The 14,217-nt window shown below is 38.5% G+C and overlaps 1 protein-coding gene across 5 annotated transcripts in view; it reads right to left on the bottom strand.

Annotated features, from left to right (window-relative positions):
• The window catches only part of Dolk (Dolichol kinase), an 84,191-nt gene that overhangs the window by 24,212 nt on the left and 45,762 nt on the right, over positions 1–14,217 (bottom strand). For 2 of the 5 annotated variants that reach the window (XM_019060342.2, XM_072306513.1), the window contains exons 1-3: positions 13,566–14,024; positions 11,303–11,541; positions 2,914–3,134 (exon numbers count right to left, since the gene is read on the bottom strand). In XM_019060342.2, coding sequence (XP_018915887.1) covers positions 2,914–3,134; positions 11,303–11,541; positions 13,566–13,633 — 528 coding nt within the window. In that variant the 5' untranslated portion in view covers positions 13,634–14,024. Of the gene's footprint in view, positions 1–2,913; positions 3,135–11,302; positions 11,542–13,565; positions 14,025–14,217 lie in introns of those variants that run through there. The other 3 variants (XM_019060341.2, XM_072306512.1, XM_072306514.1) reach the window with 3 other exon arrangements.

Below are 14,217 nucleotides of genomic sequence, written 5' to 3'. Positions count from 1 at the left end.
CGTAAGAAAGATATAACTACTCAAAAATCGAAAAATCTTAAAAAGGCGGAAATACATACATACATATCTATACATATAATACAGCTACAAGCAAAATCTTGGAAGCACTATTTCTGACGAACTGCCGGACCGATAAGGATGATCTTCACATGTATGTCATCTGTAGTAGATGTAGATGTGCAAAAAATTATGAAACCCCGTACTTTTAATGTTGTAGAGCTTTAAAGCTCATGTCACTTAAATCCAATGTTAATAGCGTGAGAGATAAGTCGTTTCCGCTAGAAACGTCAAGGTGTGGGATTCTACCTGAGTGACTCGGGTAAACAATAAAACAATGGAAAAGCTCGTGAAGGGCTCCTCATTCGAAGAGTTGAGGAACGGTGCATCGCTCAGGGTTCAAGGTTCAAGGTCCAAGGTATAAGGTTTAACTCAATTTTTCCTGCATTCTTCCGGCTTCGATTTGTGGCATTGGTCAATTTACTTGATTGCTGAATTTCTATTAATATTTACAGCAGATACAAAGTGAGAAGGCAGGCGCTGCGTTGCGTCGGGACGGACCAAATATTTTTAACTCTTAACGGTCGAAATCCGATTTTTTTTTTAAATTAAGTATTTAAAAATAACATAATAAATGGAAATTTCTCCAGTAAGTGGACTGTGAAATTATGTACATCCAGCTATTCCTCATCATTTACAAATCTGAGTGTTACGTCAAAAATTTGGAAATCGATGCAGCTCGAACACGCAGCTAAATGGTGTATTAAAATGGAAGAACATTTTTGCCTATACATATGCGTATATAGGCCTCGCAAAGCGGGCCTGAGGGTGCGAGGCGCCCTCCCGGGGGTTGGGCCGCGTAGCGGTCAGGGGGCAGGGCCCCCTAGTGTAAATATATATATTTACACATGAATTTGAATGGCATATATTTTCGTGATCTACGACCCGTGATCGGTGCTCTCCACAAGGTCTCGGGGTCCTGGTCCGACATCATGGGGGAATGCAATAGTGTATTTTCTTCGGAAAATAAACTAAAAAGTGTCAACAGGTGTAAAAAAACTAATTCAAATATGTCTTATGTATCCAATGACAAAAATATCGCAGGGATGTGCCAAATGGAATGTAATACTTGTAACAAAAAATACATTGGAAAAACGGAGAGGTCTATAACATGCCGTTTTAAAGAACATACAGAGTTGAAATCCTCAAATGTATACAGGCATATAAAATATGAAAATTACGTAATTAACGACACCGATGTTAAAATTTTACACAATTGCAATGACAGAAAATTATTGTCAGATTTAAAAAAGTTTGAAATTGTCAAGGCAGTTAAAAAGAATTATAATTTACTAAGAGTCCAAACGGGAATAAGATTTGGCAAAAAACCAATTGTATGAAAGATAAGCTGAACTCTGTGATTAATCCTTGAAACATCTAATCTAAATTTACATTCCTACCTAATCAACAAGTGCCTATCAAATTTATTGATTGTTAATTGGAAGAAATGTATTTAAATTATGTTTTCTCAAAATAAAGGTCCTGACGATGGCAATTATGCCGAAAAGCTTTGACCAAAAACTATACCAATAAACTAGTTTATGCAAGGTAACACTTGCACATTTTTTTAGTACTTTGGCTACGCACCTACCTAACAAGTTCAATGAAGTAGTGCTACCAATATGTTACAAATTTACAATAAAAAATTAGGGGTAAACATAGGCCTGGAATGAGTCTGAAGGAGAGGTGGATCGATAATAAGAATGGAACTGTTGCATAAGTGAGGGATTTGCAATTTGACTACCGATTCTTACGTTAAAGTTCGCGAGAAACACGATGGTGCCACTGGTTTTCTCTGAAATCAACTCCCAAGCTCAAAAAAAGCTCTCAAGTTGAGGCCAAAATGGAGGGAATAGCCCACGCTATCCTGAGAGTCCACCTCTACATCAAGACAAACTCTCCATGCAAAGATAGGGAGCAAATACATTAGCAGGGTTGCCTTGTTTCAGATTTGGAGTCTCCAAATAAAAAGGCAGCCCTGTCAATGTATTTGCTCCCTATCTTTGCATGGAGAGATTGTCTTGATGTAGAGGTAGACTCTCAGGATAGCGTGGGATATCCCCTCCAATGGGCCTATTGCAAACTTTTGCTAGAGCAAAAATAAGAGTTGTTTCTTGTAGATAATGCCTCAAAAATCACGATGAGCGCATCGGCAAAGTCTGAAATGCACTCATAACTTCACAATCTGCGTAAGAAATTTGCGTTTTTTTAAGCTTCCCGCTTCAAAAACGATACTACGGCACAGGTGAACATTTTGTTAGAGGAGTCGCTCCATCGTCGGCGATATTCATCACGGCCGACGCTTGCGCGCAGTTCCGCGCGTAATTCGAGGAGAGTTCAAGGTCAATCAATTCGGGCGTGGAAAATATGAACGTTAACACACCGATTGTTATCTGGTCTCATCCAGTTCAGGTGTTATCTCGTCCCATCAAACGTGTTTTGGCGGATTGGCGTCGGCCATGATGATTATTGCCGACGATGGAACGACTCCTCTCACAAAATGTTCACCTGTGCCGTAGTATCGTTTTTGAAGCGGGAAGCTCAAAAAACCGCTAATTTCTTACGCAGACTGTGAAGTTATGAGTGCATTTCATACTTTGCCGATGCGCTCATCGTGATTTTTGAGGCATTATCTATAAGAAACAACTCTTATTTTTGCTCTAGCAAAAGTTTGCAACAGGCCCATTTGGGCTCAACTAGAGAGCGTTTATTGAGCTTGGGAGTTGATTTCAGAGAAAACCAGTGGCACCATCGTGTTTCTCGTGAACTTTTACACAAGAATCAACAGTCAAACCACAAATTCCTCACACATGCAACATCTCCATTGAAGAGGAACTAAGGTGGAGAAATACTTACTTGCAAGATTAATGTGGCGATTTCGAAACAAGTTTTACAAGGATAAATCACAGCTGAGGAAATGTTGATGAAAGATGAAACGAGAAATAAAAGGCACGCTTGAGCAACAATTGATGCTTCACCGTAGGTGAAGCTGGATGGACAGTAAATAATGAGTTGTAAGAGGATTGGGTGGTAGCTGACAGATGTTAAAATAGAAAAGATTAAATTCAGCAAGATGCCTGAAAAAATTGAAATAACACATTTAAAAGATTAGACAATCAAAGAAAATTGATTAGAAAGCACCCTCCGACGTAAAATGGAAAAAAATGTACTGTTGCTTTTTTTCTTGAGTAAGTGTACAACAAACACACACTTAGAGAGAGATAATTGGAAATTACTCGATGAGTTACATGATTTACCTCTTCAAGCCTCTGAAAGTGAGGGAGATTAAAAATAAGCACTAAATTGAAATCAGTTTTGATGAGGCTACTTTAACTCCTCAATAATTAAATATTTCATAGAGAAATTAAATTGATGATTATTTTGATTGAATTAATTTTTGAGATTTTTCTATTTTGTTCGAGGTTAACCAAGAAAAAAACAAGCAATGAACTCCAACACAATGTGTTGATAAGGCGCGTCATTAACTCGTACATATCAACCCCTTTATTTTTCATTTACAGAAATTTCAAAATAGGCAAACAGCACAACAAGAGAATTCACAATCCAACACTGTGAGGTCAACGACGCACCTTGACGAGACCGTGTATTGTGAATGTAGAAAGCTATTCGAACGAATTCAAGTTTTTTGATCTGCCTCAAGCAAAATCTTATCAGATTCTTGAAGAGAACTGAACTCTTGAAAGATAAAGTCGATTTAAGGGTATTTTGAGACTAAAATACCCAAATCACAGGTAGTATGAATCCTGTTATATTATTGAAAAAAAATTGACTCGATATAAATGCAATTGAGGACATCCCACCAAGAACAGCCTATAACTGGAAACCGCGTTTTGAGAAAAACGCATTTAAAGTTTTGTTTTTGATGTACTGCGCAGAATTTTCTATGCAGAAGCCCTGTTTTGGTGTTTTTGGGTGACCTAACCCTTTTATTGAAGGATGCCGAGTAGATTTTGCGATAAATTTTGGGTTTACACTCTAATATATTTAATTTAAAAAAGCGGTTTATAGGCCATTATTACGCCCAACAGTCATTTTGGTGGCAATATGAAGTATGAATCATTTTAATCACGCATGATTAACGCAAAATGAAAGAATATTGATAGTGAGTAAAGAAAGGGGTAACTAGCACCTTATAGACCCTTAAGTTTATAGGCCCGTTTATAGGTCGTTCTTGCACCCATCGATGCAGAGGCCTGACTTAACTCGGAAAAAAAAGGTTTTTCGACCTCGAGCCGTTTTCTATCTATATTCTATCGCTACCACAGCATAGTCCAGGGTACGTAGAATCCGAAAAGCAGATGGGCGTAATAACGACCTATACGCCTATAGGCTGTTCTTGGTGCGGTGTCCTCAATTGCACTGAATACAGGGTGTTCGAAAAGTCCCATCCCCCCTCTCTAACTTTTGACCTGATTGAGGTAGAGATTTGAAACTTGGAGGGTGTTCCTAGATCAAAGGGAGCTACTTTTTGACCCCCCCCCCCCCAAAAAAAAAAATAATTTTGGGGGGGTTACGGACCCTAACTTTTTTTTTCAAATCAGAAGACCCCCTTTGTGAAACCTTGTTCGAAAGAGCATAAAAAAAGAAAAATTTTCGCGCAAACCCGAAGTCATTATCTCAAACCGTTTCAAAATGACGGCCGGTCAAAGTTCAAAATGGCCGAAAATTGGCACCTCTATTATTTGCACACGGATTTGCTTGAAACTTGGTGATACGGGGTATTTTGGCACGAGAAAAACGAATTTGACGTTAAATTTGTAAAAAAAAACCCAAATTTTTCAAAATGGCCGCCAGTTTAGGCTCAAAGTGGCCGAAAATTTGACAAACTCGATTTTTTGCCAATGGATTCACCTGTAATTCGGTATCTGGGGGTATTTTAACCCGAGAAGAACGAATTCGACGTTGGATTTTTAAACAAACCCTAATTTTTCAAAATGGCCGCCGATTAAAGTTCAAAATGGTCAACAATTGGCAACCTCGACTTTTTGCCGATGGATTCTTAGCTTATCGTTTTCCTCCTACCCAGATACCCCCAAACACCGAGTTTCAGGCGAATCCATTGGCAAAAAGTCGAGGTTGCCAATTGTTGACCATTTTGAACTTTAATCGGCGGCAATTTTGAAAAATTAGGATTTGTTTAAAAATCTAACGTCGAATTCGTTCTTCTCGGGTCAAAATACCCCCAGATACCGAATTTCAGGTGAATCCATTGACAAAAAATCGAGTTTGTCAAATTTTCGGCCACTTTGAGCCTAAACCGGTGGCCATTTTGAAAAATTAGGGTTTTTTTTACAAATCTAACGTCAAATTCGTTGTTCTCGTGCCAAAATACCTCGTATTACCGAGTTTCAAGCAAATCCGTGTGCAAATAATAGAAATGCCAATTTTCGGCCATTTTGAACTTGTTTTTATGCTCTTTCGAACGAGGTATCACAAAGGGGGTCTTTACATTTGAAAAAAAAGTTAGGGTCCGTAACCCCCCAAAATTTTGGGAGGGTCAAAAAGTAGCTCCCTTTGATCTAGGAACACCCTCAAAGTTTCAAATCTCTACCTCAATTAGGTCAAAAGTTAGAGGGGGGGAGGGGACTTTTCGAACACCCTGTATGTCTTGATTTTGTTATTTTAAACGTCTTTCCATGCAAAGAAGTTCAACCATGTCCATGCTTTATTCATTCATGAATTGAAAGTAAGCAATCTACATCCCGAAAATCTATCGATTTGCCGTAAAAAATTGCAGAAACTTGATATACCAGGTCGATGTACCCACTCGTTGAATTTACCAATCAATTTCGTGAGTGCACATATGTAAAAGTCAATATGCTATAGTCATTTTGGGTGCACTTATTTTCCATGAAACAATAATAATTTCAATCCCGAAAAACCATCAATTTTCATTATAAAATCGAAAAAATCGAAATGTGTCGACTCCCTGACGTGAAAATTAGATTCTACGTGTAAAAATACTTACGTATCGATATGCTGAACAGAAACCATGTGTGGACACAGTTAGCAGTCCGCGGCAACGTCAATTCAACAGAATAACGGCAAAAATTAGATCGAATTTTAGCCGCCTTGCCTGCCTCTCCTCGTTATTTACAAACCGTTCCTATACCTACTCATCTCAAAATTTTTCTCAGAGCTTTGTGTTATTATCAGCTTCCATTTAAATTCCGGTTCGATGACCGAATCGGCTGCTCAAAAAGCAAGCCATTTTTGAAAGGTTCTAGGTATGAGAAATTCGTGATATTATCGGCTCTCAGGAAATCACCCCATGGCTAAAATTTGTGGTATAAATGTTCGAGTGCTTGAAATAATCGTATTTAAGAAACTAAGGCATTAAACTATGGTGTCAATTTCTTTTTGATAATATAACGGGATTTACTACCGGTTATTTAGCTATAATAGCCCCAAAATAGGTTCTTTTAAAGCGCTTTTATTTTCCAGAATCTTGACGGACTTCTCCTTTTTTTGGGGGGGGGGGGGGGGGGCTTAAAGGACTCAAGAGACACTGTAGTTAACAATATAAAGAATTTTCGATTTGGACATCTAGAAAATGTTTAACTCGTTGAGGCACACTGTGTATTGTATGGAGTACTGCTGCTATTCGACCCTTGTCTTCAGGTCAAAATTCTTACAAGGAAGCCCCTTGCAAGAGGCGAATTTTTTGTGATTTCTCCCAATTTTTCCGTTATATAATTGAATTGCTTGTCGAATTCTGAGGTCAATTATATTTAATTGTCATTTATACATTTCTTTTTTCGCCTTTCATTTTATTTTCTACATGGGGAGGTCGAGGTTTTGTTGATTTCTTCGGATTTCGAATATTGTAACTTCTCTTCTATTCGGCCGATTTTTATGAATGAGACCTCTTTTAATTCGTGTTTTAACGGAGAGAAAGGAAAAAATTACTATGTACACGCAAAACAATTTTTCTTGAAAATTGGGCGAATCCTAGCGTGACGGTGAAATGATTAATCGAGCTTAAGTAAACGGGTCCCGGCGGCCGCCTCGCCGAGAGCCGGGCCATTCTCTCCCCGAGACGCCGACGCAGGGGTCTGGCGGGCGAGGAAGAGAGGGGTAAGTATATTTCTATAAGTGCAAGTAGCTTCCTGTATGAGCCAGGTTTAGCAAATGATCTAATAAGTCTCGAGGCTCATCACAGATTGCACTTACGGCTGTGGTGGCTGGCCCTGGCTATCAGAGCAATGGTACCAAATTTTGAAAAGCATAACAGGGGTGTGGAGATCTATAAAAGCAACGTTTTGAACAAAACGGAGGAGTGAAATTCTCATTCGAAGAGTGCCAAACTGCTCAGCCATCCTCGAATCAGTTCGTTAGCTTCTGCTTATATATGCATATTTTAAATTAGCGCGGAGCATTCTTAGGTTGTTTTTAAAAAAACCAAGTAACGTAGACTTTTGGTATTCATTGCACATAAACTAGAAAGTCCCAGAATGAGAAAAAACTTTAAATCATAACTATCGACGGATTAGTAAACTTTTTACACGCTTTGGAAAATCTCAGAAGTTCGCGGCAGTCACCTTCCGGTAAGGAACTAAGGGACTCGGTTATTGTATCGAGTGGGGGGTCGAAACGATCACAAAGGCGGTATACTACGTACCTATACGCGCCAATACTGCTGGAAAATTCTGATAAGAATTTAACAACCCAGCTAACACCAATCCTAGGAGAATGGAACCATTGGTCCGCATACTAAATTCTCTACAATTTCTTTGAATTATTATTTCTCTTCTGAAAAACTATTTAGTAAATGTTTCAAAATTAGCGTTTCCTGCAAAAGCATGCGTTGCATAAATGCCTGTTGTAGATTCACTTGTTTTTCCCCCTACTTGATCACCTAATGTAATTTGTTTTTTTTTTTTTTACCTTGGAAAAATGTTGCTTTAGATGGAATAATAAAGAATGACACCTTGCACACATACAAAAGAGCCACTTCGTTTGCCCTCTCTGGGGCTCTACAGGGTTGGCTCAAGTAACTTTTAAAGTTTTTTAAACTTTTTGTCCTTACAATGGACTCTATCTCGGACTCCTTGCACCTTTTAGTTTCATCGTCCAAATCAGAATCTTTCTCTCAATCACTCTTTTTCTTGCCTATCACCGACTTGGGTTTTCCTTGTTAAATCGCCGCGCTGGCTTCACTCATTCAGGTAATTATCGAAACTTCCAGAACGGACTGTGCGAAATACTGCGAAAACAATGCCTCGTAAAAAGTTGGCACAATGATGACTTTTGATTAGCAAGCAACAACTTAAATTAAAAAAAAAATAAAGTTTTACCTGTTCATGACCTTTTTTTTGCCGTCGTAATTCACTAGACCACATTTCATACTTGACACGATTTAAGAACATCGCCATCAGAAGTTGAGTTCCCCTTAAATTTAACACTTTTTGTATGGTCTATAGTAAGGACAAAATTAATTGTTCTTATCCTAACTGTAGACCATACAAAAAGTGCTAAATCTAGGGGGAACTCAGCTCAATTTTTGACAGCGATCTTCTTTCAATTTATCAAAAATATAATGTGATCTAGTAAGTTAAGACAGCAAAAAACGGTTATGAGAATTTAAAACTTTATTTTCCTTGAATTTAAGTTGTCGTTTAGGGTCTACGGTAGGTAAGGACAAAAAGTTTAAAAAACGTTGAAAATTATTTGAAGTAACCCTGCAAAACCTAAATGCCACAGTCCCCTATTCTCCAATAACTTTTCAGAGATTCCCTCATTCCTCCTCTTTTTTCCCGTTCTCGTGAGGGTCCCTCATGTCAGGCGACCTGATTCTTCGCATGGTTCGGAAGTTGCTGCACTCTGGTCAAAAGGAATTTCCGCCAATATTATAACGATGGATCTCACCCACGCTTTCGACAGGATGAATTATCAGCGCCTGATCGAGAAACTTTCAAAGATTTTTCCTGGGAATCATGTCAAACTCGGCCGATTGGCCTTGGTCAAATACGGCCCTTATTAGGGCCACCAAGTTCACGAGCACCCTCAGACGGATGTCGATGGGTCTGAATTGAATCCGGCCAAATAAAAAATTGTGATCTTCACACTTAGGAAATATGTCCACATACCTCTAGTATTAAATGGAGAACCAATACCAGAATTTAAAGCAGCCCGTTACCTCGGCCTTATCATAGACTCCAAATTAAACTATAGTGAACATGCTAATAGGGGGAAAAAAACAAATTGAATTTAAATTGCTCAATATGTATTGGTTGCTCGGTAAAAAGTCTAAATTAAGCCTCCGTAATAAAATTCTTCTATACAAAGTCATAATAAGGCCGATATGGGCGTATGCCTGTCAGTTGTGGGCTTGCGCAGCAAATTCCAATATACAATACAACAAACACCGTAAATACAATATTATAGGTACAGAAGATGGAGACAGTCCAGAATAAAATTTTAAGACAAATTGCAAATGCACCTTGGTATTCGAGACATGTAGATATTAGATTCGAACTCGGTATAGAATGTCTGGACTTCTTCATCTCTTGTATGTAGGAAAGATATGAGGAGCGCCTGGAATCCCACCCCAATCCAGAGGCGATTCAGCTTCTGGACGGGTTGGGGGAGACCAGGTGTTTAAAGCGTAGGAAGCCGCACGAGCTTTACACACCTGACTTCGGAAAGGTCCAGTTAAGTTCCCCTCCACTAAGGGCTCTGTTCCCCTCAACCTATGTCGGTAAGGGAACATCCCAAACATCAAATCAAGGCTTACCGCTAACCCGGTTCAGCCCCTCTCATGTTAATATAGTTAGGTTTTTTATTACTTTTCGCCACCATCCTCTTTCTATTTTTTGCTTATTTCATGTTCAGTTTTTGTTTAATCTCTCCCATATTTACAGTCCCTGTCTAGGTATTAATTTTTTAGTAATTTTTTTTCTATGCCCTTGTTTTTCCTGTTAATTTAATTCCAAACTAACTTAATCAGTCCTAACTTCCGTTCCATCTAGAAAGTGAAATTGTAATTTGTAAATATTTGCTAAGGTAAGAAAAAATGTAAAAAGACCACGTATAGGTCTGCGCATTATAGTGTATTGTGTAATTATCATTTATACAGGGTTATTCAAACCTCTCGCACCACTGGCCACTAGGGGGTTGGCCATTTGATATTTTTGAGTTGCCCTACGCTCCCCTGCCCCAAGGGGATCAAAAACGGGAAAGTACTTAAACAAGTTTTCCCCTCGATATGAGGAAAAACGTCTGAAACCGCAAATTGACATCATGATTAGATCTAAAGTTATGACCAGTGATGCGTGACTTTTGAATAACCCTGTATAATACTGAATAAAAAAAAAATAAAGATAAAAAAAAATAAAACCAATTCCTCACCACACAAAATCCTCAGTTTAATATTATTAAACTGAAAAGAAGTCTCCAAAGTTTCGAAAACTTTTAAGGCAGCATTAATTCCACCTCATATCCCAAGAGTTGCCAAGTTTTGGTATCATCTTTGATATCATCTATTATTTCAAATTTTCAAGTGTCAGTTATGCTGTGTCGGTTATGTAACCAACACAATTTGGCAGAGTTGCCACGTTTGCGTGGACCTCCAGCAGTCCTGTGGGAAGAGCTGATGCCTGATTCAATCGCCTCTTAATCAATCGCTGTAACTTTTGTACTGAATCAAAATATTTCATGCCAAAACTGGCAAAAGGAAGTTCAATACCTTTAAAATGAAGTCATGAATTTTGTTTAAAATTGGTGCACTTTTATTTTTAAGGTGTCGCACATTTTACCTATTCCTGTTATCGTGAAATCACTCAAGTACGAATTTGAGCATTCTGATACTTATATCTTCTTCAAAATTTCACACAGAACACGATTTTTGTAATAAGAATTACTGAAATTCATTTCAAATCAAGATGTTATAATTTTATCACAGGTCTTGAAATATACCTCCTTTCTCAAGAAAAACCAAAAGTTTACAGGTAAAAAATTCAGCACTACCTACAGCGGTTTTGGTAGGCCTCCTAATCAAGCAGTGATCCTTCCCCATTGTTTGTTGTTCGAAGTGTATACATCGTGCAACAGCTGAGCCCAAACGCTAATATTGAGTTTTTTATTGTTTTCAATGACGCTTGTTGAACGAATTGTCTTGTAAAAGAAATTTTAATAAGTAACCAGGCACATCATCATGATGCTTAAATTGGCACTTTGTCGAGTGGTCCATTAAGGATTTAAAACTAGGCACACTAAAACTCACCATGGTCAGCATACAGAGTGAAAATCAAAGACAAGACTAAAGATGACACAATTAGGCCGATCTGCCTGAAAGGTTTTTCCTCCCGATGAAACAGTCCAAACAGAGCATTGATTAATAAGCCAATGGTGATGATTGAACTTGTCTTGTAAATTTCAGAGGTGGGAGAGTACTTGAAGCTACTGGTAATGACACAACTTGGTAAAAGCACTGTTAACCATAATCCATTGCTAACATTTTTCCTGTAACCAAAAAAGCAGGGTTATCTTCATACAAATTATTTGAAAACATTAAGTAATTACCCCTTGAAAAAATGAAAATATTTTGATAGAAAAATCAGCTCAAAGCTATCACCTAGACTTTTTTTTATTATCATTATTTTTTTTCGTTTTTTTTTTTTTTTTTTTTTAGTAGGAGAGCCCTTGAAAATTTCACTTGAAACAACACAGAATGTGTGGGTGATTTCATGATAACAGGAATCGCTAAAATGTACCAAAACCTTGAAAATAAAAGCGCATTATTTTTAAATAAATTTCATTAGGTAGGTACTTCATTTTAAAGGTATGGAATTTCCTTTTTCCAGCTTTGGCACGAACTATTTTGATTCAGTACAAAGTTATAGAAGTTGACAAACAATAGCCATTGAATCAGGCATCAGCTCTACCCACAGGACTGCTGATGGTCCACGCAAACGTGGCAGTTCTGCCAAATTGTGTTGGTTACATAACCGACACAGCATAACCGACACAGCATAACCGACACAGCATAACTGACACAGCTCACAGCATAACCGACACTTGAAAATGTGAAATAATAGATGATACCTACCAAAGATGAAACTTGGCAATTCTTGGGATATGGGGTACAATTCCCTCTTCTAAACCCAAATATTAAAATACAGACATATCTTTTTACATAATTTTGAGATTCTCTCTCGTTTGAACTTAATTTGGACCCTTTCTGGAAACTGGATTGTGATCAAGGAGGTCCATGATCAAAACAATCCAATTCTTCACAGAGAGTTAAATTTACGTTTGGGGCTATCATTTGCTATTTTGAAACGAATGAGCAAAGGGTAGAAGAGGAAAGAGAGAGAAGGAACAGCTCAGGGTCAGGAGAGGATGAGGAATTTGAGGCTAGCAGCTAAACGCTACAACTACTCTCATTGAACAGAAGAAATATGGATCCGGCTCGCTCACAGGTGTCAAAGTATGCAAAAATGCTCACTTGCTGACACAATGTCTTAATTGGGTGGGTAGACGTAGCGCCCAAAAATTTCAAAAAGTATGGAAAGGCGGGGTATCGATGAAAGCCTTTTGTGCCCCCCCCCCCCCCCCCCCAGAATCTGGAAATTTATGCAGGTTTTCCAAATTGACTCCATGCAGTTTACGGAAATAATCATAATTTGGTCCATAGGCCACCGGATGCTTGTTATATAGGTGCCTGAACATACGTCAGCCGGTGCATTTTTGCGAAAAATGCGTGTTTTTCTATCACTCCACGGCTTCTTTGGCACCGAACGCATCGTCTGACTAAAACGAGCTTTCGATATGTTATCAAAGAGGCTTTAGGGCACATTTTGACCCTGGTTTGGTTTTAGTTAGAAGATGGGCTCATAGTTAAAAGAAAATTTTTCAAAATTCGACTTTTAAGGGACATCCGCAAAAATCTTACCTGGGGAAACATGTCTCTCCACCTGTATGTACGCTACATATATTATCGAGGGCATTTATCAAGCCCTGCTAGAGTCTTACAAGGAGATTTTCTTCAATTTTAGCCAAAAAAAACCCCCTAACAACGTGTTTCCCTGAGATTTTTGAGGATGTCCCTTAAAAGTCAACTTTTGAGAATGGTTTTTTAAACTGTGAGCACATCATCTAACTAAAACCAAACCAGGGTTAAAATGTGTCCTAAAGCCTCCTTGATGACATATCAACGGCTCGTTTTAGTTAGACGAGGAGCTCGGTGTCAACAAAGCCTTGGGTGTTATAGAAAAACATGCATTTTCCACTAAAATGCGCCTGCAGACATACGTTCAGGCAACTTTGTAACACATACCTAGTGGTCCAAAGCATGATTATTTCCATAAACTACAGAGTCAACTTGGAAAACCTGCATAAATTTACAGATTCTAGGGGGGGGGGGGGGGGGGGAAGGCCCTTAACGATACCCCTCCCTCCGACGCTAAGATTGAGACTTATTTATGATCCAAACAATTTTATACAACCCTGTTTACCACATGGTAGGTATTAGTAAGAGGTCTCACCTCGTGTTGAGTTTTGAGCAGCTAATTTCCTGGCTCAATGATTTATCAATGCTCTCGGTAAATGTCATTCTTTGAAACTGATTGGAAAGTGCAGGTAAGGACGCAGATACCAGACCTTGATGTTTCAATTTTAAAAGCAAATATTATGTGCTTCAAGATTAAATTGGAAAAAGTGCTGAGGATTATTCACTGAAGCATTGACCCGCAAATGTTGCTGCCATTCGACGGATTTTTCCATGACTTCAAGATTTTAAACCCCGAATTGAAACGAAGATAGGTATCACAATTAAATGTACAAGATTAAATGCTTTGGTTACAATACATAATTACAATGAAAATATTCAATTCAGAGCAAGGCCGCTACCCTCCTCTCCTGTGATAGTTGATAGTTCACCAAGTGATAACTAAAGTACCCATATAGCTCTAGTGTGGAGTACTCTAATTCTAGTGATAACCAGTGATGGTGATAACAACACCAGAGGAACGAGTAGCAAAGGTCGACATCGGCAATGGTCGATTCGTGGCGAACGGTCAGAGGTCGATTCGCGAACGGTCATACGTCGATGCCCGAACGCACCGAACCAATCGAACCTAGTTCACCATTGTGCATTTTATTTTACTTTTCATTTTATCGTTTGTTGCAAATGGAGCA

Source organism: Bemisia tabaci, chromosome 1 (genome assembly GCF_918797505.1).
Source record: "Bemisia tabaci chromosome 1, PGI_BMITA_v3".
Taxonomy (NCBI): Eukaryota; Metazoa; Arthropoda; class Insecta; order Hemiptera; family Aleyrodidae; genus Bemisia; species Bemisia tabaci.
Note: the sequence above shows the minus strand (reverse complement) of the source record. Positions and strands in the feature narration are given on the sequence as shown.